Source organism: Ischnura elegans, chromosome 10 (assembly GCF_921293095.1).
Source record: "Ischnura elegans chromosome 10, ioIscEleg1.1, whole genome shotgun sequence".
In the NCBI taxonomy this organism is placed as follows: domain Eukaryota; kingdom Metazoa; phylum Arthropoda; class Insecta; order Odonata; family Coenagrionidae; genus Ischnura; species Ischnura elegans.
The window spans coordinates 25518066-25544982 of record NC_060255.1 but is presented as its reverse complement, the minus strand read 5'-3'; the positions used below and the strand labels follow the sequence as shown (position 1 = coordinate 25544982).

At 37.2% G+C, this 26917-nt stretch overlaps 1 protein-coding gene across 1 annotated transcript; it reads right to left on the bottom strand.

Annotated features, from left to right (window-relative positions):
- Window positions 1-1038: 1038 nt before the first annotated feature.
- LOC124167137 (transmembrane protease serine 9-like) lies at window positions 1039-26767 on the bottom strand. The gene is made up of 14 exons (XM_046544936.1): window positions 26661-26767; window positions 24700-24853; window positions 23389-23563; window positions 21676-21845; window positions 20009-20107; window positions 19233-19372; window positions 17313-17489; window positions 10229-10405; window positions 7795-7840; window positions 5619-5823; window positions 5140-5306; window positions 3299-3397; window positions 1547-1686; window positions 1039-1249 (listed from the first exon to the last, which is right to left on the bottom strand). The coding sequence occupies exons 1-14, from the start codon at window positions 26703-26705 to the stop codon at window positions 1085-1087; spliced, it is 1959 nt and encodes a 652-aa protein (XP_046400892.1). The 5' UTR covers window positions 26706-26767; the 3' UTR covers window positions 1039-1084.
- Window positions 26768-26917: the final 150 nt, after the last annotated feature.

The following is a 26917-nucleotide window of genomic DNA, read 5'->3' as shown; positions in this document are numbered from 1 at the left end:
TAGCATAACTCATAAATTGTAACTTGATATATGTTTTTGGAAAAAAATACTGCATCAACTTTAGAGAAGCTCTGCTGCTCATATCGAGTCTCGCCAGAATGCTAAGTCTCCGTCGTATTTTGACATTTATTTCCTTGCGTAAAATGCTTAAATAAAGTCAGAAATAAGTCGTGTTTGGTCTTATTCTTTTTTAAATTATGCGCACATTACTAATATTTCGATCCAATAAAGGTGTAATATCAATTGCTGAAAGTCATTGCTAGACAACTTTTGGGCTAATAGTTGACTCATGCAGCAGTTGACCTCCAGAAATGGGGAACTTTGAAGCAGGTAGTCAGAAAAAGTCAGTGGGGGAGAAAGAGGGAAGGGTGAAACAGGATTCTATTATTCTCCTGTAACTTGATATTTTCTTTTGAAGCTTTTCATTTATGGTCTTCGTAATAGGAACCCTGCGTGAGCTGGGGCCTTTTGTTTGATTTTGGAGAGGAGGAAAGCATCGTAGGAGGAGGGGCCGAAGTGTGATGGATGGAGGGGGTAGCGGATTTTGGGAATTGTGCTACGTAGTTACTATCCCACGGCACAGAGGTTCTCCTGGTGTGGGAAACTGGGGATTTTCGGATTTTTTCACCCGATCATTTTCAGTTCCCCACGTCGAACTCTTTTCACCGCTCTAATCTGCGAATTTGTTGTAGTTCGTCAACTTTCTTAAAACGGTGCTGCATGCACTAAACGACTAGAGTTCTCTACATTTTTCCGAGTTAACTAACAGCGACATGTATGCGACAGAGTATGGCACAGAATTCAAAGTATTTGAGGTATTCGAGGTTGTACCTTTAGCATAATTATTCATGATCTGGAATATCGATACTTACTAGAATTCGAGTATTCGCGGATACTATTCGCACATCTCTAATTTATACTGTTTTCTTAGCTATCAGATCTATATGGAAAATTAAGTTATTGATAGATATGTGATTTTTTTAAATCTGTTATGTGCATTGATGGTTAGGTATATGGAGAATAGATCTTAAAAAGCAATGATCATTCAGTGTCTATGACATTTATTTTTACAAATAATTACTCATTATTGCCCTATTTTTATATCAGAATTTGCTTCAATCCAGTCTAGATAATGGGTCACTTTTGTAAAAACAGAAGCAACTCCTAGTTGACAGCCATTACTGTTCACAAATGACTGTACTCCAATCAGAATGTTGTCATCAGACACTAGAGGTCCTCCATTGTCTCCCTGTAAATGAAATTTAGAAAACCTCATCAAAAAGAGATTACCTTTTACAAGTGCTGTGGTTTTGGTTAGGCTAGCTAACATACTCAGAACTTTTGAATCATGAAGTTGAAAAATACTATTTAAAAAATGGGAAAAAAATTCATTGTATAATGTAACAATCCCATTGAGGCCTTTTGAGCCATGCCTCTCTAGTTGTTTTTGTATACTTCCTCTTTGGCAAAGTGTATTATATTTTATATAGCTGTTATTCAGTTAAGTGAGAAATCAATTTTTTTACTATCACACAATTATACCTACCGAGCATGTGGATTTTCCATCTAGAGCATTAGTACAGAGATTGCTTAGTCCAATATTGTCTCCCCATGAATATTGGCATTCACTTTCACTGATTACTGTCAAAGGTGCATATCTCAGGTCAGTGTTTATGGCTGTATCATCTAGAAAAAGATGAAAAGTTGTCATTACATTTTAAATTTAAATTAGGTAATGGAAAATGTAGTCATTTTATAAAGGTTTAGTAGTGGTTTCATTTTGTTCCACAAGGGAGAGTAAATTGGATAATGTGGAAGAATTGAGTGGTGGAAGAGTGATCGGGAATCAAATGCAGAGAATGAATATGTTAGAAATAATAATGTTATTCATTGTTCTACATGGCCAATATAATTTGTGCACTCATAAGCCATCACTAAGGTACTCAGTTTTGCCACTTCCCTTCTTTGATATCTCTATCTCCACTAAACCTATGTGTAAGTGGAAGTCTACTTATCAAAATCTATAGATAGTGGTGTGTGTGATAACTGTATATAATGGAAGAGGCCTGAATTGTGCCTGAACTAAAGGCATAAATACAAAAATATGCTAGTAATTAGGGTTGATGGCTGCCTTCAAAGAAATCCATCCACTATTTGATGAAAATAAGGCTAATGAATCCAACCACCATCTGGAATAAGTATCTCTTTATCTGTTATAATCATTGAGACAAATCTAGTGCTTTTCTAGTAATTGGATGTATGCAGGGGCGTAACTAGGAATATGCGTTGGGGGTGGAGGGGATGGGATGGCCTGGGGTGGCAACCCCTCTCCCCTAGGCAAAATCCGGTAAAATGTTTGAAAATGCCAGGGAATACATTTTATATCATTTTGGCTCTAAAAATTGAACTTTAAGCAGATGCCGTTATTATATGCGAAAACTAGTCAATAGTTTTAAATATTTTTTTTTGTTTCTCTGCGGCTTTGGGGGGATCTATCCTCTCATCCCCCCTAATAGTTACGCCATTGGATGTATAAATAATATGGCATTTGAAGTAGATAATGGTCATTTGTGCCACAGGGGTGGGTGGAGAGAAACCCGGTATAAACATTAGTAGGCTCTTAATGAAAGGTGCCAAAAGGACTATGGCTTAAGTGCTAGTAAAGAAAATTTACTGCAGATGACATCCCATTCAGGGGGTGCTGTGATTTTTGATAGGGTCACTTCAGTTGTTAAGTTAAGGTACTGCTGAAGGGGAAACCTGGAAAATGTTTTACTGCAGAGAATAGATTAAATCACTCAGGGAAAAATACTGCTTTTAGTGTTTTGATTTGTTGATCTCAACCCTTGAATGCATTTAGACTTTTTGTGATGTTTTTATGTGTCCATGGGGAAGAGGATACTCGTACTTTTTAAAAGGTATTGAGAGTGTGAGATAGTTACTTGTGCACGGTGCTGGATCCAGGATAGGGACAACGGGGAGGGGGCTAGGTAGGGGTCCTAGGGAGTAACCTCCCAACAGTGATTGGTACTGAATTTTTGGAGGCACATTACCACCTTACCACCACCACTCAACGCAGGAGTCTCCTACCTAACTCTGAGGAAGGTGGTAATGCACCACCGAAAATTCAGTACTTACTGTGAGCATTTTTATCCTTTTTTTTGTGTACTGTGATTCTGCCCAACCTAGGGTTTTTTATGTTATTTACCTTGTCAAGGAACATTTCGAAGTGTCTATTTATAATTATATATGTATATGTATATTCACGTGTGAAAGCACTACTTAATGAAGTACGTACTGTCTGAGGTGACACCCCATCCAAGTGCAGTGGCATTGTATCCTGTGAAGTCCACATCAGCCATTGAGTGAGTTGGTAGAGCAACTGGCTGAATGTATTCTGTAGAGAGATGAATTATTATTTATATAAGTACATATTATAACCATGAATATGCTATTCTAAAAACCCATGCAGTTCATTTTTGAATCTAAGGAATCTATGGCAGCTTTCAGTTTAGCAATAGAGTAGTTTCCTTCATCAAAGAAAACGAAAGGCATTGATTGTGATTCGTTACCCACCATTGGTATATTCATAATGTACAAATTATTTGGTTTTAGAAATCGCAGTTAAGACGAATGTTAATGGTCAATTTTAACCTCATTTGAAAAAGGCCAGATTGCCACCCATGCGGTGCCACTCCACGTGACATCACAGGGACCTAGATGCGATACGAGTAGTCTGGAGTTTTATGCTCATAGCCTCGCACCAAGGTGGCCTCATACAGTGGAAGCCGTAACCAGAATGACGTCACTCAGGCTTTTCCCAGCATTCATACTTAGCCGTTGCGTTTTTGCACACTTGAAATTTTTCATTTAATTAGGAAAAATAGATAATTATTTAAAATATAAAAGTATGAAATCCGTACTCCTGGAGTAATAATCTTTCGAGTTAGGCAATAATAATAATAAATGTATTTCACCGTTGGCAGTACAAACATCTGCAAGGCTAAAGTCAGTATAAAATTTAAAAAAGAAATAAGAAACCACCCTATTATCCATACATGTTTCCATTGCTAGACTTATTTTTACTTGATCATGATTTTATTGCCGTTAGTGGAATGGTACTACCCTTGATTTCTAATGTGCAGATTCCTTGCTCTTTGAGAAATACCTTCTGTGGTAAAAAATTACAGATAAAATAAGCCTCTTCTGGGTAAAATAGCGGGATCAAATCTGTCTATACTACAAATAATCTTTTGCATGATGATAACAAGACAAAGTGTATGTGAGTGCAGACGTTTTACTGAAGTAGCATTGTTAACATTTCTGTAGTTGTCATTTTTGCTCTCTGACATTGTTCCTTCGTCTCTAGATGCTATTCTATGGGGTTGCTAATGAAGCATGAAGTGACCTATATTTAGCAGAAATTGTTACCACGAATATAAGAAGAAGAGGAATGGCCTATGAAAAATTTTTGCACCATCTCTCATGATAAAATGATTTTCTGAGTAATTAAGGTGAACTAGTGATTGGTTCTAAATGACTATGTTCAAAGAAAACAATAATTTGAAACCCAAATCCAGTAGGAAGTAAAATCTCTCTAATCATTTATCAACTGAAAGGGGGTGAGAGTAAACAAATTATTTATAACTTGCATTAAAAATTTTCCTGTACGTTAAAAAACACTGTGCGGTTCCACTATTAAATTTAGTATTGCTGTTGACCAGTTTCAATGTCTGAAGCGTTTTCAAAATCATAAAAATTGTTAAGTCTCAGAAATGAAGCTCTGGATGTTGAAACTGATAAACTACTACATATAAAGTTAGGTGTAATTTTAAGTAATACTCATGAAACTGATCTAGGAGATTCTATTTCCTAGTTTGATTTGCTTTGTTATTGTTTCCTACTAAGGATCTACTTTGGATTTATGCTTTCAGTAAGTATAGACCAACATTCAGGTCATTTACTAGGTATATCTTGTCTTTTTTGCGTTGAAATTTTTGCCTTCCTTATTACCTTCCTGGCATTATTGCACAGGTAGTGGTTGTGTCCCCTTTGAGATGTACTCATAAGAACATTTTTTTTTCGTGGAAACCATCACTTGCTATGAAAATATAGTGGAATTGAAATTTACAAACTTACGATTGAATCCCACTCTATGGGTAAGTTTGATTAAAGCAATATCATTCTTGAAAGTGTTAGGATCAAAATCTCCATGAGCAATTCGGTTGGTTGTCGTAGCAATAATACGATCTACTTCATCATCTTGCCAGTTTTGAGCCCCAATGTAAATTTGAAACATAGCAAATCTGCAAATAAAGATTTTAAATGGGTTATTAATGAAATTTTGTAACTTTTTACATGATTAGAATCATATTACACCATTTTTAATAGCTAGATATGAATTTATTATTTCCCTCCAGCTTACTTGATGTACTTATGCATAGATTACTGATTCAAAGTAATTAGGTAATTATGAATTTAATCAAGTAATTATCATGAACAGAAGCAAAGGGAGAGGTTGACTCCATAAACCATAGGTTTTAACGCCAGTTTAAGAATTTGCTAGTATTTATATTAAATGGTGAATAGAATATTATTCCAAGTTAAATGCACCGCACCCATAAGTACATTCAGCTGCAGTAAGGACCCATTCATCAGAAATTAGAGCACCAGCGCATATGTATGAATTGTCGATTTGTATGAAAACGGCCCATGGAAATTGACCACGAGTTGCAACCTCCCCTCCGGTGATGTAAGGCTCAGGTTTCTCATCAGAACTTTCTTTGGAGGCTGGTTCCTCAAGAATTTCTAATTTCTGCAGACCTGTAAAGAAAGTTTTATGCTCGATAAATGAAAACAGATGTTATAATTTGGAGAAAACATCTGTTGAAAGAAATTAGTCAAAGTCTCTAAGATCACTTTTATGATGAGAGCTGTTCGGAAAGTAATCTCTGTTTGCTCGCTACATGAAAAGTGGAGGGGAAGTGACACCATTGTTGTGTCGGCATGCACGGTAGGTCAGTCGGCATACACTCATGGTAGAGTGAAGGTTTTTTGAGCACTAGTTGATTTTTAGTACCTAGTGTAATTTTTTGGGGATCTACTCATCATTCTATCAAAATTTTTCGTTTACAAAAACGTGCCATGAGAATCATTGCACATTAAGGTTACGAATCTCCCAGCAGACCAATATTTAATTACATGCTTATCCCCACGATTCCGTGTGTGTATATATATTGTTAACTATTATGAATGTTAAGAAAAACTTAAAAAATTATACTTTGAATAATACTGTACATAGTCATTATACAAAATCTCATAGTGATATGCATCATAATTTTGTACGAACAAATATTGCCAAAAGGGGTCCCAGAGAAATGGGCATAAAACTTTTTAATAATTTGCCTGCTGATCTTAAAAATGTTAATGATGATATTTTGTTTAAAAATAAGTTGAAAAAACTCTTCTTAAGAAATATGTATTATTCATTTGAAGAATATCTAGATCGTGTATCCTGAGCCCTCGTGTATCCCGCGCACACCCCCATTTTTGGGCCGGCTCGTGAGCAAAAAAAACTTCCTAACTCTCTTTGGATGCGGTCTTATATAAGAACTCATGATTCATTGCTAAATTGATAAATTTACGTTTCCATGATTAATAAAGTTAAATAATGTTCAGTGGTGCCGACTCCATGGGGCCCGAGCCCCCTCAAAAATTTGTTATTGGTGTGAGGAAAAAATGTGTCAGGCTTGTCGATTTTCCCCGTAATGTCCAGATATCGAGATTTGAGTTATCAGGGTTCTAATATTGATCATATGACTCATCTAAAATGCTTAAAAAACTTATAACTCACTACTTATGAAATTTCCCAGGGCAAGATCCCTGGTTCGGGCCCCCCCAATATTTTTTGTAAGTCGGCACCCCTGATCATGTTAGAAATGTAATTCCTGTGAAGGTTTCCTAGTTTCAATGCTAAACTCTGGAGAAATGAACGTTAAGAATTCGAGGGAAAATGAAACATGGCTTACATTAAAATTTGGGGGATTTGTATAAGCTATTTTTCTACTGGCATTTCCAGAAAATAGGTGCTCAGCTTCTATGGGTAAATATGGTAATTTGTCAAATGTGTACTGCATTAGAAAATCCTGCCAAGTGTGGAGTGCATGCTGTTATTCGATTGTTCACAGCTGAACAATATTTGGCAGCAGCAATTCATAGGGAACTTTGTGCTGTGTATGGCCCAAAGATTATGAGTGAAGGAGTTGTTCTTTGATGGGTCGACGCATATGAAGAAATGGCTTAGCTCTCAGCAATTTGAGAATGATGAAGAGCTCAAAGATGGCTCAAGGCACAGACAGGAAATTTTTTTGCGGAAGGAATTTCCTGTCTGTGCCTGCTGAAGGAATTTCAAAGTTAGTTTATAGGTATGACAAGTACCTTAATGTTCATGGAAATTATGCTGAAAAGTAAAGAAAAGTCGTAGTTTTAAGATGTATTTTATATATTTTGTAAATTTACTTAAGCGTTTTATTTAAACAAAAATGTAGATTACTTTCCAATCAGCCCTCGTATATTTTAGGACAAGTAAAAGGTAATGCCTCTTTCAGTACTTTTTCGGTTAACTATGATAACTTTAGCACATATTTTGTTTTTATAAGTTTTGAGGTTTTTTTTTCATGGTATTTATATGCTTATACAATACATGGTCTTTATGCTACACCTAATGCTAATTATCTAATATTATTGAAATGTAGCTTTTTTCCTGCATAATGGAGTGGAGTCATTATACTATACCTTGCCTTGGCTGGGGATCGGATTCATGCTTGCGCAGCTTTAAACCCTGGAAAAAATAAAGTAAAAGAAATTTCAATCCAATTTTACAGGAAAGAAGAGCCTCCGTAAAAGATAATTTTACTGTGTAAAAAATAACGCTACAGAAATTTATGAAAATGGCCTTATTTGATATAATTTCATTGCATAAGTCAATGCATTTCAAATTCAAAGCATATAACTTCCATGCTGTGTAATTTCCACCTAACTTGTATATTAACGAGTCAGTTTTTGTCTATTGACATTACCTAAGTGCATAGTTTATGTTAGTAAAAGTGAATCCATATTAGTTTAGTCAAGGCCGTAGCCAGAAAATTTGGAGATTTAATTTGGAGGGAGGATGTATTTTAGGGTCTTGGGTTTCAGGCCATTGCCTTGTGAGTTATAGTCAGCTTAAGTGAGCAAAAGGTCTGTGAAAGTTTGATATAGATAGAAGTAGTCAGGCCAATATCGAATGATGCCATAATAATACAATTGAGCACATTCAGGGGCAGTGAGTGCTCAGAGCTCTCGCTCAACATGGTAGCAGGCTATTATCTAGTTTATTCTCAGACTCTTAGAATGGGGAAAATCATTTGAACACTATGGTAGAGCTTTTGAATCATCTAACAACACACCATTGGCCACCTAGAACAAAATTTTAAGCTGCAGCCAATCAGAAATGGGTTCTCAGGCAGGAAGTGGCTGAAAAGACTGCTCCAAGAAATGGCTGAGAGCTCACACTGAGTAACTACGTAGTGTTCACATCCAGGAGGAAATTTTGCAGATGTTGTGGTTGTGCTCTGAGTCCTCACTCCCCGTAAATTTATAGGCTACACGATAGGCGGATCTTACACATGGGCCCCCCCCTTACCCCCCCTCCAGACCCTTAAAAAAATATGCAAGATTTTTATTATCATTGCGTTTGTTTTGTATTATGAGGTATCCTTGTGCCCCTCCTAGAACAAAATTCTGGATACAGCCTTGCTTGTGCCCCCCAGAAAGAAATCCTGGATCTGCCCCAGGGCTACACCAACTTGAAAATTTTAAGTCTATGTAACCATGATTGCAATCTAGATCAACCTTTGAGCTAGGCCACCGTGAGTGGGGGCTCAATGGATTAAAACCCCTCTGGAAGAGTCGAGAGACACAGTCTAAGGTGTGGGTACCTCTCTTTATAAACCCCCCCAAAATGCATTCTCATTCCCCTTACACCCCTGCAACTTTTATTCTCCTTCCATGTAAGCCCCTTCAAAAATATTTCTGGCCAAGTTGGCCTTCAGCAGTCACACATTTAAATAATAATTTTGTATGCGTGTTTGTAAATGAAAAATGAGGCTGTAGAAAATTTTGTTGGTATAAATGTAACAAATTTGGTAACTTTTTACGAATTTTAGATAATATTTTCTTGCATTGAAGTGGAAAGATACACTTTTACTTTCATTTGTATTAGCAATAAGCTGAATGTAGGGTCATTCCAGATGAGTTCAACACATCATTCAATCCTACTCCTGGATGCCTTTCAAATGTAATATATTTATTAAACATCTTTAACTATATTTTTAGTCAATATGTTGTATTTATACATACTTATTTAGAAAAGGAATAAATCCAACTTTAACTGATATGCGACGAACTGTTTGAATGAATTTTCATACTGTAGATCATTGACTTTAAATTTTGATATTGCATACCTCAAAGCAACCCTCCTATTTAAAAAAAATTTTTATTCCCTCTATAGTATGTACTGTAGAATAGTTATTGCGAAGAATTTTATCACCCCATTGTATCCTATGAAATATCAGAATGACAAATTAGTCTTGACACCCTAAAGATATTCAAAGCTAATTGACTACCGCATCAACATTCAATGAGCTGCTTATAATTATTAATTTGTGCACTAGGGACCCCTGGTAGATTAAGTGGGTTCGCACTAAAAAAATATTACAATTCTGCAATACATATATGTACATATTTGTATTCACTAGTCAAAATTATTTTAACCCTTACACTACGCAAACGTTTTTAAACGTTTTGTTTTTCTGGGATGGCCGCCGAGAGTTAAGCCAAATCAGCGGTCCCTACAGTGAGGGAAAGTGCACTTAGCTTGTACCCGGTTTCAATAAAATTTTTGGGAAATTGAAGTAGGTAGTCTAGCAATGGTCAAATGTTTAAAAGCGTTTTTCCTGAAGTCAGTGCACATAATGTTTAAAAATGTTCCCGCAGTCTAAGGGTTAATTGTAGTAACTTAAATTATTTGTTAATCATTTCCTTTGGAAATCCAAATGAGCAAGGTCGTTCACAGATTTAGTACCAAGTATGGGTTAAACTTAATGATTGAACAATGATTACAAATCAAGATGCATTTGTCATTTACAATTTTGTGAGCCGATTTTTTTCTGTAATTATATTTCAATACCTGAGACAGAGAGATGAGGAGCACAAGAACTATAGCTGTCTTCATGATGACTGCTTGAGTGACACTAGTGAACTGAAGTCTCACTATCTCCTGGCTTAAGATATAATTTTGAATCAGTAGAAAAAAATAATTGCATAACCTGTCTAAATTTGAACAAGGAATTGATAAGAATTGCTTCTTTTATTATCTCATTATTCATTATCATCATTATGCTATCTCAACATGAGGAATTTATTTTAATCTTAAAATGGGAATCATTACATTTTTGCTTGAAACCAGAAAAAACTTGAAAACTCGAGCAGTCGAAATAGATAGTCTGGTGAACAGAGTTATCTTATTGAGAGGCTTACTGATTGTTAGTTATCTCGTTCCTCTTTAAGTCTGTTTGCAGTCGTTAGGCTCTTTTTTATTTTATCTTGCATGAATGGATGGATACCTAAGGCATACTACTCTGATCATGTTTCACATGTCATTCATCCACTTCTATACATCTTACTTTTCTTTACTAGTCCACAATATCTATCATATCCCCATTTGTCCAATCGTATCAACTACTTCTCTGTACACTGTTGAATCCAGTCATAAATTTTGGGAAGAAACTTCTGTCAACCTTAGGTGATGCTTAGAATATGCAAAATGAAGTGCTCCTGCTACCAATTAGAAACAAAACATTCCTGCAAAATTCTTTTACCTCCTAACCTCACTCATTTCTTCTTCCCATTTCATATTCCCCAATTTCACCCCTCCCTTCTTCAAATGCCACTGTCAAATCACCACTAGAATTTTCTGGTAAACCCATAGAGCCAGAAATTTTCTTCTGAGGGTGCTTGGGTGCAGTGGCGGCGCGTGCGTATACGCATGTTAGCAAGTGCACACCCAAAGATGAATAAATTATAAAAGAAAACTATTCCTTTGCAACGCGAAGGATAAAAGTACTGTCTGCATATGCAAGAAACATGAGCCTCCGAACGCTACAGCTATCTCCTTTTCGAATTCACCGCTCTACAAGTGTGCGATCCCGTGGCATCGTGCCGGGCGCATTTTCGGTCTGTGCGATCGCTTGAGGGTGCTCTGGCGGGACGAGGTAAGCGGGGGGGTATGTGCTGTTCAAAGGGGCGATGGGAGCAGACTCAAAACCATGCGAATGCGCACGCGCATGTTTTTGGTGACTGACTAGCAGGTAGTGTAGTGGTGTAGCCGCCACCTACACTACCTGCGCCCAGGATCCTAGTCCGTCTAAAGAGCCATCTGTATAGCCGTTTTCTACACTACTTCCTCATAGGGTGTAAGGGAAAGAGAATGAATTTCAACTACCGTCACTTGTAAAGGTGTGTTGAGAATAATTATTTTCATACATGCTAATATTATTTCTGTTCATGCAATTTTAAGGGTAGAGTGTACCAGTGATATGTTTTGCTTGCTATGTATTCTATTACGACGAAATATGACGCTCATGGATTAGGATTAACATAATATAATTAAATCATCCTATATCTGCTCTAATGCACACCCTAGATAAATTACCACCAGCCGCCACTGCTTGGGTGGTATGCTGGTTGCCTATACTGATATTTTGTTGTCAATTTGCAGGCATTGGAGAACCGTACATTTCATTAAATCATCTACACATTTCAATAGTGAACTGGTGAAAGTTAAATTTACTGTTGGATTTTGCAGACATGAAATATTACTATGTCGTAAGATGGAGTGTCAGAGGATAGTTGCCTCTGGTCTCCTCAGTAGATGTGTTATCTCCACCCCCTGACTATGTGCCTGAATAAATGGCAACTCTTCTTGTTTCTCAATTTGTCATCCTCACCTTCACACTGTACCCAGAAAAAGTATTGGTTACAAATGAATCTTCTACTTACCACTGTGGTCTAAGTCTGTTTATTGGACAATAATCTGTGACTAAGCATTCTGACTCGTTCAACCCTCTGATCCTACCTATTCTTCCTTGCCCTCTTTTCTTTATGGCTAAAACTCTTTCTTTCATGAATGGACAATCCCCCTTTCCTATCTAAACTACTCCCTTCCATACTTGTTGGTGGACACATCCGAGTCCCTTTCACATTCAAGTATGTACTAGCTTGCTTTTCCCTTACCCTCTCAATTTGCCTTGGAGAGTGGATGCAAGAAATTAGGTGCATAGAAGACATTTAACCAATGTGATTAAATTTCATCCGATTTCCTTGGGGTTTCATATCCAATGAAACAGAAAATTACAGGAAAACTTCTTATAATATTAATGTCATAGGTTTTGGCCGATGAAATAATTTCATCAAAGAATTCTAAATTCCTCTAATCCATCCCTTAGTGAGTGGGGTTCTCCTACTTTCATCATGGAAAAGGAATTGGGGGATTACTAAGATCTTTTACCTGCTTCCCCCTCCCTGCAGAAAAAAGGCTCTGGCCTCCTTGGCAAAGTTTCTTGCTCAGGGTGGAAGACTTGCGGTATAAGTACCGCAGCTAAAGGGTTGAAGTTCCAATTCTCATCACATGCGGTTTCACATCCTTAGTAAACCATAGACATTTTAGGGGGAGGTCAGGAGCCGAAATTGGATTATGTATCGCAAACATATACTTATATAATAGGCAGATTCAGGGGGGCACGTGCCCCCCAGACGCTTAAAAAATAGACAATAGTTTTCATACGGTCCCTGTATCAATACTGTCACTTTTTTGTATTATGGAGTATGGAGATGAAGAATAAATTTCATACAGTTATTTTTTTGATGCCTTTCTTAATCCCAAGTATGAGAGGACTGTTTGAATTTCAGACCTTTTGTCTCCCCTCCCCCAAAAAAATCTGAACCCACCCTTACATGGTCCTTTAAGTTTACCATTTTCAATGATGAAACTTCGAAGGGGTTAGTTATTAGCTCGTCCATCGTTCTTCAATGCGGATATTTCATTCTTCTGCGATTCAATCAGTTCTATACAGCAGGAAACTTTAGTCTGAAGGTTAAGGGTTAACTTAAACATTTCCTCCTACCGTGTATGAATCTGGCTTACGGAGTCACATGGCGTTAATGGCGAAGTCAGACATTTTTTGCTCCGATATAGGAAACTTTCATCATTAGACACACAGTAAGCTAATTCGTTTAAAACTCCGACACAGCTAGCATGAAAATAATCTATACAGCCAACTCCGCACCTTATAGATGCTTGTTTATCGCCAATTATTTCAGAGCATAATGCACACGCCAGTTCACTATCCTCCATCTTGGATTTCTCATCAAATGTTTACTATCACCATTGTCCTGCTCGAAGCCACGAAAATTCCTATGTTTATGCCATTTCAGGCCATGCCATGATCAAGTAAAAATGTAGGAAATCCTTAATGCCACTATATGTAAACAACCAATGAAGTAACTAAATACTCATATAAAGTTCTTCGTAATATTTACTGTAGTATTTCTTACATTTGTGAAATTAGAAATTTCAAAATGACCGCTCCTATGGATTTGCGTAATTTACCCATGGTTTACAAATCTGTCATCTGTAAGAGGTGACTTAATAAAAGAAGTATAATGTCCAACTAGAAAATATTGATTTATTAATTGATCTCTAGTTTGTTCTGTCAGTTTTCATATATCAGGTTTGCATCTGTCATAATATTTTGAAATTCATGAGTTTTCAATATACATATTTCCTTTCTTTTATGAGGGTAAATGATTGCTTTTTTATATTTTGTGGGGGGAGAGGGTTTGGACCCCCCGGGCTCCTCCCCATGGCTACGCCAATGACCATGAAGGCCTTACTTGTCCCATTGCCATCTATCCTTTGAAATGGCTCAAACCCTTTTGTTAGAGGTCCCTGAATTTCGTGAGACGCGATATCGCGAAATAACACGAAATAACGATCGGTAAATAAAAACGAAATTTCGCGTTTTCTGCAATTTTAAGTGGATTAGCGAAAAAATCACATCTAATGAGTCATAATCTATTAAAGCCTAAGCCTTCATTGTTTAACGCTGCCGACGTTCATTTGCTCTCTCTCATTACGATTCCAAGGACAATTGGCTCGTTTAGTCTCGTGCATAACGCATCTGCGTAATATTGCGCACTGTAGTGATTTCTTCGCCAGAATTCGCGGTTAAATTTATCACAGCCTCTCTATTTGATTCCCATGTATCAATCCTGAAATATTTAGAATGAGGTGCTTTTTCACCTGAAGAATTAGATATTATGAATTAAAAATGTGCTGAAAGAAATTTAACGTGGCCGCGGAAGAGCGGAAATACAAGCTCACGCGCCCGTTACGCATCAATGCCGAGCAGTAATTCCGTTGACTCACCGCGACCCATTAGACAGCGTTATTGGATGACTTGTTGCAGGAAAACCTTGAGTATGGGTCTAATGTAAAAATTTCGTTGACTTAGGGCCGTATTCTTCGTCGACCCTGTAGGGCCAACCGACCCTGGATACGTCATCAGCGCCTACATAAACCGATCTCGCCCTACATACGCCACATATGGCCGTTTTTGGAACTTAACGGGCCCTACTTGATGTAGGGTAGCTGAACCAGTCCTACACCCTACAAAAACAATATGCTCGGTCATAAATTTTCGGTCGTCTTTTCTTAGTTTCATAGTTAAATCCATTACACCACCAGAGTGTAAAATTAGCACTGCACCATCATCTACGTCATCTCAGAGAACTTGACGACGGAATTACCCCCCACCACTTATGTAGGGTCGACTGAGAAACGCATGTAGGGGCCTTTTGTTATGTAGGGTCCACTAAGAATACGGCCCTAAAACACGGCCGCTGGCTAGGACCGGTCCGCCGTTCACTGCACGGCCCACAGCATGGCAGAGAGTCGTCTCGTCTGAGAGCGGCCTGAATTTCACGCCGTCGTGACGTGAGCGGGCGGCGAAAAGTTGTTTCGTCAGAAAGCGGCCTTGATGTAGCACTGCCTGTATTTCACGCCGTAGACGGCGCACCGCCGGACCGGATTGAAATGGGCGCCGTGGTGACCACGGCTGCCGTCAACTGCGCGATTCGATTCGTTTAAAGACATCCATAGAAACGTATGATTATTTGAAAGCACGAAGCGCTAGCAGTTGGTGGAAGGAACAGAAAGGAGAGGAGGATGGGGGGTTCTCCTTATCAGCGGACGGATCGTCGGTTATTCGGCTCTCCTCTGAGCTTCAATGCAAAAAAAATCATTTCGATATTGGCCACATCTAATATCTAATTCTTCAGGTGAGAAAGCGTCTCATTCTAGATGTTTCAGGATCGATAAATGGGAAACAATTTTTCAAGTTTCTTTGAATCCAATTATGTTTAGTTATGTGTGCTTCTTTCACTGCCTTTCCTGATCGATTGGCAACAGCTGTAATTAAAACTAAGCGATTTTGTTGTATCTAGCTGCTGTCCTACCTTCCCTCAACACCTGGGTGAGGGAGTGGTGTAACTAGACATATGCTTTGGGGGGATGGGGGAGCCTGGGAGGGCGACCCCCCCCCCCCCTGGCAACGAGGTGTCCGGAATTTTTTTTTTTTTAATGACATACCTGGAAATACATTACAAATCATTTATGTGCCTTAAAATTTAACTTGAAGCAGATGCAGTGATTACATGTCAAAACTAGACAATAGTTTTAAATATTTTTTTATATTTCTCTGAGTCTTTGGGGAGGATCTATCTCCCTCATTCCCCCCATAGTTATGCCACTGGGGTGAGGGGTATCGCAAGGGAACCCACGACATGAAACATTTCGCCCAATTTCTAAGTTATACAGTACTATGGTTATACCGTAGTTACCCAGCATTCGGTTTGAAAAGACTATCATGATAGGCTGTGTTTTGTGGTTGGACTTTTTTTATTGTAATTCCAGCTTTAAATATCGAACGAAGGATAGGAATTTTAAAATGCCAAAAGCTAGTGATACTGTTCATACCAGAGCAAGTGAATTCAGCTCAGAAGGATTTTATGTGAAAGACAGTATTACTGTGCAAAGTTTGTGATAAAAGATTTGAATTTGAAAGATGTGACACTTTGTTAAAGCACATCAGTAGCGATACATATAAACGTGCGAAAGGAAGGGGACCCGCAAAACGACAGCTATCATTTGAACATACAGTCACTCAGTCAAAGAAAGCGAAGGAGGAGCTTGTTGTTGCTACTTCTGAAGCATTTTTAAAGGCTTTATTTAGTGTAGAGAAACTTGACAATCCAAAAATTCTGGAATGGCTCTCAAAGTACACACATATAAGGTAGAGGGGATTTGCTGTTTGCCGATAGTATTCACCAAGACTACATACTTGAACCATACCTTGAACCAATATAAGTTGAACCATTTCTTTCATTTAGTTTTATCAGAAATTTTGTACAGTCTAAATTGTGTTAAATGTTATGAAAAATGCTTATTAAAAGTATAAGTATTCATAAAACATGCACCATAAAATAATAAAACGCCCAAAACGTGGGAAAATTGTAGCATTATAATAACACCGCCAAGATTTTCTATAACACGGAAATCACATGATTTTAAAACTAATTTTAGCAAAAAATAAAATCACTTTCACGGACCTCTACCTATTGTTGTTAAGATACGTTTAATTCTTTGTTTCTGACTACCATTCTTTCAGGGAAAGATAATAAATTGAGCTTTTTTATGCATATTCTTGCATTGTCATATTTTGTCACTATTACCACTCAAGCAACCTATCATAAGACTCCCAGGAGCTAGCTGTCCTTAAACAACATATCCTCCAGTATAGCAGCTCCTTTTGGGAGATGTGATACCACTAGTATAACTCAAGTGGTCTACTAGAGCATACAAGTCTTACTGAGATGAATAGATTTTAAAGAGAAGGGAAAGGATAGTGGTTGACAAAATTGAAAAAGCATACCTTATTGATTTCATACATTTATTATTACATATGTTAAAAATCTGCAATTTTTTTATCACATCTTTGCTTTAATTTGCAAAACATCCAACTCATGCATCTCTGTTGTTCGTGAAGAGATGATATGTAATATTCTGGGAAGATCTTTCAATAGATGTTTGATATGATTCTGTTATTCAATCATATGTATTATGAGGCCTCCCAAATTTCTATGACCAATGTTTAGTAGTCGCGGACACTAATTCCAGAATTGGTTTCAATCCAATCAAGGAAGCTAGTGACTCTGGTGAAGGCATCAGGGTATCCCTTCTCACAGCCAGCTGAAGCACCAAATGAAACGATACCAACTTCCACATAACGTCCATCACTTCCTTGGAGGATCAGAGGTCCACCGCTATCACCCTGAGTGAAATAAACAGTAAATTTAAACAAATGAAATGTTTTGCACCATTGATTTACAGGCCCGTGCTGGGCCACCAGGACACTGGTACGTATCCCAGTGTGCCCTTCAGCCTGGAAATCTTTGGCACCCTCCTGTTACGAAACTAACAAATCTTATAGTCAGAATACCAACATTGAGCAGCTAACTTGATTTCAATGATAGACAATTTAACAGCATAGTTAACACCATGTTGAGTAAAAAAACAGTAATTTAAATTAATATATAATTAATTCTGGATCATTCCAGTAGTCCTCCCCCTGCATGGTGCTGACGCTCTCTGGCCTTGGCCATCCACTGCCCTGAGAAGGGGTACAGCACGGGCCTATTAGTGTATCATTACCTTCATTTATATGTATATTTTAGTGAGATTTTGGCTGATGCGAGCACAATCGTATCAAAGTTTATCATGATCCAAGAAAATAACTCCTTACTATACTTTTCTTCTAAGTTTTGTAAGAGTATGTAAAAGAAGATTTTATTCCAGAATATGGCATTGGAATTTTAAAGAATTTGTCCATCAAGTACAACTCAAAATTTCAAATAACTAACCGGAGACAGAAGCACTAGTAATGAGTGAATGCTGATGATGCATGTGCAGTATGTTAGGATTTATGTACATATTTAAAGAACCATTTTCATCATTGTGTGATAGATGCACTTATAATTAGTTATAGCTAGGGAGTGGTCTTAACCCAGTGAGAAATGGGTGGTGGAGTCCACGTGGAATCCACGTTGAGTGGTGGATATTTGGTGGTGGTGGATATTGAGTGGTTGGACCCACGTGGAATCCACGTTGATTTCAAGTGGATTTGTGGTGATTAGCAGAAAACGGTAAACAGAATTTCTAATTTGTGGAACTTAACTCTCTGGTGTGACATTGCGTCATTTATCATCCCGAAACCACGCTAGTTATGTGAAAATGTATCGCACATTCTATTTTTATATAATTCGTGGAAAGGCAGCCATGAGAGCAACTGAAAAATCGTAGACACATATATAGAAGGCTTAGCTATAGAGTGGTTGAGGTTTTAATGGTTTTAGGACAGCACCTACTGCTGTTTTAATTTTTCCACCAAATTTCCACGTGGGTTCCACGTTGATTCCACGACCAAAAACACGTGGTATCCACGTTACATTTCCACGTGGGTTCCACGTGGATTCCACCACCCATTTCTCACTGGGAAGAGGCTTCAGTACATCAATTACATATTTGTTTTGTTATTATTTGTTATATGTTTTCAAAAAATATTTTATAAAAGTAATGATTGGCATCCAGCAACATTAGCATTTATCACCTGCACTATTAGCATTAAAACTTTTTTCCTCATAAATTAATTTTTTATTATGGTGCGAGTTGCCTGGTTGATAGCATGTTCCCTGCTGCAGATTTTAAACAAAGTCACCCATTATGACCGAAACGGCAGTGAAATACAAAAGGAGACTTGGCCAATTGCCATTTAGGTATTCATTAGTAAAATAATTTAGTTTTTCTTGAAGAAAATATTTTAATTTTGATTTGAGCACATCATAAGATTTATGCTCAAGATTTAGCAATTTGTTATAAATTCTGATTTCAATTTCTTTTATCTCTGACCTAATTCTTTGCTAATATTAGTTGAGTGACTATGATTTGAGTTTCTGGTGTTATGTTGGAGCATATCAGAATATCTGTAATTCCCTCAATGAGCATAGATTATACTTACATTGCAAGATGAATGTCCTCCAGTTGTGTCGGTGCAAATCTTTGATGGTGTAATCACATCTCCAAAAGTATTTGAGCACTCTTCGTTGGTCATAACAGGCATGGTCACATAGTTCAGGAATTCACCAATTCCAGATGCGGCTGCATTGAATGAAAATAATCGGTGAGCATCACAAGTGTTAGATATCTTTCTAATTACCTTCAGTTAAAAATGAGTCTCCAGGGTGTAGGGTCTAAGTTTAAAAAAGGACATTGGAAAAATATCCGAAATTGGGAAGTAACAGTTAAAGCACAAAAAGCTTCAAAAACAATGTTTGTATCCATTTTCATTTAATTAAACTGTACAAAAAGTTTCTGACAAAATTATTGTAAAATAAATTCTATATTAATGAAAGTAAATAGCATATTATCAACTCTGATGCCAATACTTACAATTACTTATTGAAGTTGAAGCAAGTTAAGGTTTGAAATGTTTATTTTAGCACAAAATTGCTATTGAGTTCAAAGGCGTCTTTCAGGTTTTGCTCCTTGATGTTTTTGATAATGTTGACATTTAAAAAAATAACTAGGTATGTGTTGTATTTCTTGTTTTTCTTTTCTGCTCAGCAAGAGTACTCTCTTGCTACTTAAAAATGTCATAGACTTTTACTTGTGGTGGGAGATGATTGTTGTGTAATCACAATTCAGGTTTTAGGGAGTACATCGGCTAATTAGCTTGAAGTTATTTTAGCTTTGAAATGCTATTAACTTTGCAATGAGAATTTAAAGGCTACTTACAGTCGCTTTGTTTTCCCCATCCACTGACTGTCAGCTTCTGTCCCACCAAATCATCACCCTGCATGGATCGTGGAGGCAAGGCAATTATGTTGACATACTCTGGAAAAAAAATGTTTTTCGTTTTAACTTAAATTACCCATCATTATGCAGAAAATGGAAATTGGCTTCTGCAAAAATTAAGACAGTATAAGCACATAGTAAGCTATGTGAATATGTATGTATTAATTTATGTATTATTGATATGAATTTCTGCAAAAATGTGGTGATTTTCCATTCCTACACTTTCCTTTTTTATCCATAAATCAGTTTAAAAAATAGAAAAAAATAGATTCCAATTTCTTCGGGGAATCTCAAGCTCAGTAGATTTCCCATTTTACTCAAACTAGCTACACAGCCATTTTGTTGGTATACATATTTAAACAATCAAGCTATATGGCAACTCAACCACATCAAACAACCATGCCTCATTTTAACAGTTTTTCAGTGGAACTGTGGGTGGTTGGTTAATACAGGTTTTACTGTGCATATTTCATTATTTTTTTAAGGTATGTGGAACTTCTTTGTCTATGAATCTTTGAGAAATGTGTCATTAAAGTTTATTTACAGTTGTAATAAGATTTAGGAGGGGTGTTTAAATGCTAAACCAGATGCTTAAAAATTACTCAAGATTTTTAATAGGGTTATCATTACATTCGCTTAGTTGTGTGTATTAGGTAGCCTCATTCATTTGATTTCATAGAAGTTAATTAATTTGATATTAAAATAAAAAGAATGTTCACCACAGTAATTTACCACAGTTACCAATAAGTCTTCTCTATGCAGTGAAGTTTTCTCGGGTTTTGCACCTTCCAAGGAGAAATGGAGGACCTGACCCGGTGCAAAACCCGAGAAAACTTCACTGCAATTGTTTGCCGGGAAAAAACCAAAAATTATAAGTCTTCTCTATGCAGAAACGTGCAGTGAAAGCCATGGCCAGAGTTTATATGCGATCACCTGGCTTACCTCTTTATAATGATTCTGAAAATTCTAACATTCCCATCACTGTACATGCTTAACTCTGCCTCTTTTGTTAAAAATAACCCTGAATACTTTCCAAAAAAATAGTTCTTTTCATAATCACGCAACCAGAACCACCAATGACGTTCACCTCAAAGACTACCCTGGCACTTCCTGCCGAAAAGGACCCTTCTCCTCCCTATCAAAAACATACAACAAGTTACGGTATGATATCAAATGTCTTCCACCTACACCATTCGTCAAGAATGCTTTGAAGAAATATTCAATGGAAAACAACTACTATAGCCTGAAGGATTTTATGTTGGTCTCTGAGTAATCTTTGCCCATCAGCCACAAAAATTGTAACTTTTCCTTTAAACTGTAAAAATTGTAAATATTATATCACTTTATTTATTTGTAACTACTACTTTATTTTGACGTCTTCCAATGTTACCGAAATGTATGTGATCTCTAGGAACAATAAAAATTATTATTTTTGTTGTTGTTGTATTTTATTTTTAATCTCAAAAATGAGAACATTGTTGGCCTGTCCGACCCTTGTGCCCCCCCCCCCCCCCCTCTGAAAAAAAATCCTGGATTTACCCTTGATTACAATCTAGAGCTTCAGGCTTCACTTTTAAGAGAAATATTAAAAAATATGCTATTCTTACGTGTAACTTGTGCAGACTTTGGAAGGCGAAGGAGAGAAATATCGTTGTTGATTGTATCTGGATCATAATCTTCATGAACAGTGACATCTCTTGTTTGGAACACTTGTCTTCCATCCTCACTGTTATCGAATGCATCTTGTGCTCCCAGAATGATCACAAAAGTGGAGAATCTAGGGTCAAGGAAAGAAATATAAGGAAAAGTTTTTAATTGCTCTTCAGTCATGCTTGACTTATAATTTTCACATCATAATATGAATAATAATTCTGGTGCCTATCTGTGATATGAGAATTTTGTGAGGGTGAATGCTTGGTTGGAGGTTTAATATTATGGTAGTTTTCCTCAAGGTGTCATGCATGTCGTCAGGAAGTATATCTCTCCCCAGCATGGTGGAGAAGGGGCAGGACAACAACTGTAATCATCATCTTACGCTACCCAGCTCTTTTATTCAGCATTTACATGAATTTTATGAACTGCATTCATCTACATCTACATAATACCCTGCGAGCCACCTCTAGGGTGCTTGGCAGGGGGTGATCAATCACCAGCATGCAGCATGCATTTGGACTCCCACATGCACACCACACCGTCCAAAAAACGTCCCGTATAATAACAAACTATACTACTATATGCTGTTATAAATAGAATAGAAATTCAGCAACATGCATTAAGTTTTACATAGGTTAGTAGGCTACACTACAAGTCATGCAATCTATTTACGAGTTCTATTGCTGCCGTTATAATCTCTTATTGATAGTGGAAAAAATGACATTCGGAATCTGTCTGTTCTGCAATCCATCTCTCTTATTTTATTTATATGATCTGATCTTCCGTAGTACGTTGGCGTCCGCAAGATATGGTTAACTTCGTCAGAGAAGACACTGCTCTTGAATTTATCTATAAGGTTTAGTCTATTTTTCAATCTACGGTCCGACAGAGATTCCCATCCGAGTTTATCTAAGAGGTCAGTTACACTAACAAGACCATCGTAACGACCTTTCACATACGCATTCCTCCAGTAATGCATTGTTTGTTATGGGGAAGGGTAACTGTGACCATAACCCATGAATGTGAAATAGAAAATTAAAATACCAATTAAAGTTGAAGGATAAATATCTTCGAAACCTGGGTTTTTAAATTTCGTAGGCAATCAGTGCGGAGGAAAAAAAATGTTAAATTGTTAGGGTAACTTCTTCTTCTAAGTAATCAACCCTTGGGTTGGTTTTCAGCAGTCTCTCCATCTCTGTCTGTCCTCCGCCAGCCTCTTCAGCTCTAGGTAGCTGTTGCAGCCCATGTCCTTCATTACTTGGGTGATATAGCTCAACCTCGGCCTTCCTCTGCCGCTCTTCCCCTCCACAGTGCCCTCTAAAACTGTTTTTACCAATCCATTATTTTGTCTCAGTAAATGTCCAACCCATTTACTTCTCCTTGCAGTTAGAATACTCCACAGGTCTGCTTTCACTCCCAGTCTTTCCAGTATCTCCTCATTCGTTACCCGGTCTACCCACTAGGGTAACTAACACTCTTAATCTAAGCTTAAGACAATGAAAAAAGCTGTTTCTGAGAAAATTTTCCTTCAAACTTAAATTGTCATTTGGATTTCCTGTGTTTGGACATTTTCAATCAAGCCAATAGTTTAGCTAAATAATCCATAACCCACGCATATAATCACATATAATGTACTTAGGTGGAAGACATCAAGCTATGAAACTTACTGGTATCCACAATGTCCAGCAGTAAGAACCCATGTATCAGAGATGAGGGAACCACCACAGACATAAGAATTATCCATAGAAATCAGAGCTTGCCATGGAAATTGCCCATGAGTAGCCTGTTCACCTCCAGTAATGCGGGAATTAATGTGATTCTTCAGTGAAATTCCTGCATAGGCTGTGGGAAATAAGATATTTGAAAAAAATCAATGTAAATAGTAATTTAAATCTATTTTCATTATAGTTTACTGTTTATATGAAAATGTTGACTCGAGGTAAGTAACTGGGCAATATACTCAAAAAAGTTTTGCAATCCCAACTTCAAAAATATAATCAAGAACTTTCATAAAAATTACATATGTATGGTGTAATATGTTAATAAGATAGATGTTATAGATTCTGTGAATAGTTTCACCAAATTTTACTGGAAAATTAAATGGATCCATAAGTGTTTCTCGTCTTTCAGCTTTTTATTCTTAGTAATAAATTTACCAACTACATTAATTAATTCAAATTTAAGTTTTTCATTAGCCTAATTAAAATTTATTATCAGTCAATTATCCTATTATCGATTTGACATAACTCTTTACTCTGCTAATCATTTCTTTCTGATTTTATGGTGATATATTTAATTACTTAATCAAATTTCTGTTTACGTAAACACTTTATTGAGACCGAGCATCATCTATGGATGACACGCCGGACTCAACAAATATCCAAGCGTCATCAATGGATGATGGCTGACTATGCTACAAAAAAAATTTCGGATCTGGGGAAAGTTGAAATTTTTACCATTGGGCTGAAAGTGTTAAAGACCAGTGGCGCAGCGAGGGGGGGGGTTTTGGGGGATAAACCCCCCCCCCCCCAGAGCCCAGATATTTTTAAAAGTTTAATCCATTTGACTTAATTGGATTGATATTACTAATAGAATAGCGTGGGGATGAATAAAATATCCCTCAGATAGCCGTAAAACTCACCAATTTGAACCATTTATCTTAAAATTCCGCAATTTACTAATTTCTCAACTACCGCTTATCCTGGTGGGTATACCATACCCCCACACCCCCCGGGATTAGTTGCACCCAAACCCCCCCCAGCCTTAATTCCTGGCTACGCCCCTGTTAAAGACAATCCTGATGAAGATAATCATCATAGGATATTCGGAAGCAAAAAATGGCTTGGAAAGGTCTCGAAGTATTTAGCTGGGAAATGTTATATGTACTTTAATGCTGCAATGTTAAATTCTAGCTGATAAAAATGAGTAGAGAGCTATTTCAAACCAATCACAGAATTGATAGTGAATTAATTTTTTACCTGGCTGTGGTTTCAATCCCTTCTTGAAACCAGGGTACACCTCTGGCTTGATGACCTGGCTACTCTTGATGTGGTCCCAGTATGCCCCAGTGTATGTTGGGTTGATTTTTGAGGGGAACACTCTGAGTGGTTTCAGATTGCGGACATTAATGGCCTAGAAAGTATGCAATTCAGAGAATTGAAGTTGATGAATATAAGTTGATATCCATGGCATTAATGTCTTATTTTAAATTTTTGCTATGTCCATTAGGTATAATGATGCTACCAAGAATTATTTTGGGTGGGGAAACACTTATTTCAGTGGAGGATGATTCTCATATTATTAAGAGGCTTTCTTTTTTAACTTTTCTTTGCTAACAGTGGAGAAATTATTTGTATCCTAACTAGAAAGCAATAACTGCTAAAAATTTACAGCATGCGTTTTTAAAATCCTCCCAAAATGTTCAATGCCCCCCCCCAACTTTTGAATCTCTCCGCAAAATGTTTTTCCCTGCTGCAATTTGCGCCATACATCCCCTTGTGGCTGCACTTATGCAGGCCGTTTTACACGGGGCACGTGCAGGGCCGATTCTAGACGTTTTTTCCAGTGTAAGGAAACAACAATCCCCCTAAAATATGACCTGAGAAGTGTTAGGGATTCTCTCTGTATACATTTAAAAATAAATATACAAATACTTAAGGAATATGGGTCTAGACTTAAATATCAGCGTGAACTTACTAAGTGCTTGCACTTACGTATCTTCTATATTATTTCTACTGTATAGATACCTTTTTCTCAACTTATACGCAACCAAACTCTACAAATGAGGTACAAAAATGCACAGAATTTATCAGAGAACATGCGACGGCATATCTTACTTCCTAAATATTGCTATTGTTTTCTAAAATTGGTTTTTAAATAATTAAAAAAAACTAAAACCGGTAAATATTCCTGACGTTAACGGCGCACAAACTGATAAATTAGTTCATTTGCAACAATATCTCGCATTCTTTAAATAACTTTTATCAAAATGCGGCTGATTCCACATTCAAGTCTCCTGTTGATACGTAAGTATGAGTCATCATGTGCGTTTAACAGAGGATAGTGTAATTACTTCCAATTTTGTGTTTAAAGAGGTCCTCTGACCTCAATTTGTACATGAACATTCCAATTAAATTTGTACATAAGACCCTGCCTTTTTTTCTACATTTTAAAATTAGAAACGCGCCTATCCCTTTGTGGACCTGCATTGAAAAGAGCGGGGGAAGCCCGCTGGGAGTGGGCGCATCACGCTCGTTGAATAATATATTTTTAGAGTTCAAAAAACCACTTATGTACATATTGGACTGAGCGCTTAGGTGCCCCCTTTTGCTGGGCGCCCTAGACAGCCGCGTTCTTAGCTTACCGCTTAAATAAGCCCAGCTGACGTGTGTACTAAGGTGTAGTCAAAATTGCGTCGTGTAAAGCGGTGAATTGCTAGAACGCATGTGAGACTGCATGGACGTGAGATGGCAAAATAATCCTTGTTCTAATTAGCGCAATTTCACGCCGTTTTGAAAAATTAATGTAGTTCTAACCTGCGCAATTACTTGCCCCGTGTAAAACGGCATTAAAATCTTGTAGAAATGCGTGCCATTAGGTATGAACAGCACTCAAGCAAGCAAGAGAAAAAAATCACGTAAAGCTAAGGAAAAAGTTATATAAATATATCCTTGAATAATAAATGCAATCATCACTGGTCGGAAGGAAGAGACAATAAGAGCGTTGTAATATAGTAATGAGCGGCTTAAATAATAGTACTGAAGATGTCGAACATCTGTGGTAATTCAATTCTTGTTAGAATGAATCAGTCCGTTTACATTCAGGGAGAAAATGCTATGTAAATTGAAATGCTGTTTCTTGATAGAACACTCTCTTTTGAGTTTTGATAGCAACTAGCTGTACCGTATCTTAATCTATAAAATTTTGATCAACAACTTACCTGGGCACAAGCCACAAGCAGGAGAACAGCTGCGATCGTCTTCATGGTGATAGCGTGTGGTGCTGAGATGATCCCTCAACAGCCTTATATACCATATTTTTTTCTCCCCCAAGATCCCGCAAGGGATTTGCATTATCTCCACTGATAATAACAATGCGTTAGGCTACAACTGAACACCGGTGTGGCTTTCCCCAGTTATTATCTATAGATCATCTTCGAACGAGATTTTTTTCCTCAGGTAAATCAAGTTGTCGTTT

Excerpts from the sequence above, each read along its gene's own strand:
- LOC124167137 (XM_046544936.1), bottom strand. The coding sequence starts at position 26,705 with ATGAAGACGATCGCAGCTGTTCTCCTGCTTGTGGCTTGTGCCCAG. Across the intron at positions 10,406-17,312 it reads GAATTAGTGTCCGCGACTAC|AAGCAATTCTTATCAATTCC; the intron begins TAAACATTGGTC and ends AGATAATAAAAG. Across the intron at positions 1,687-3,298 it reads ATGGGGTGTCACCTCAGACA|ATGATACAGCCATAAACACT; the intron begins GTACGTACTTCA and ends ATCTTTTTCTAG.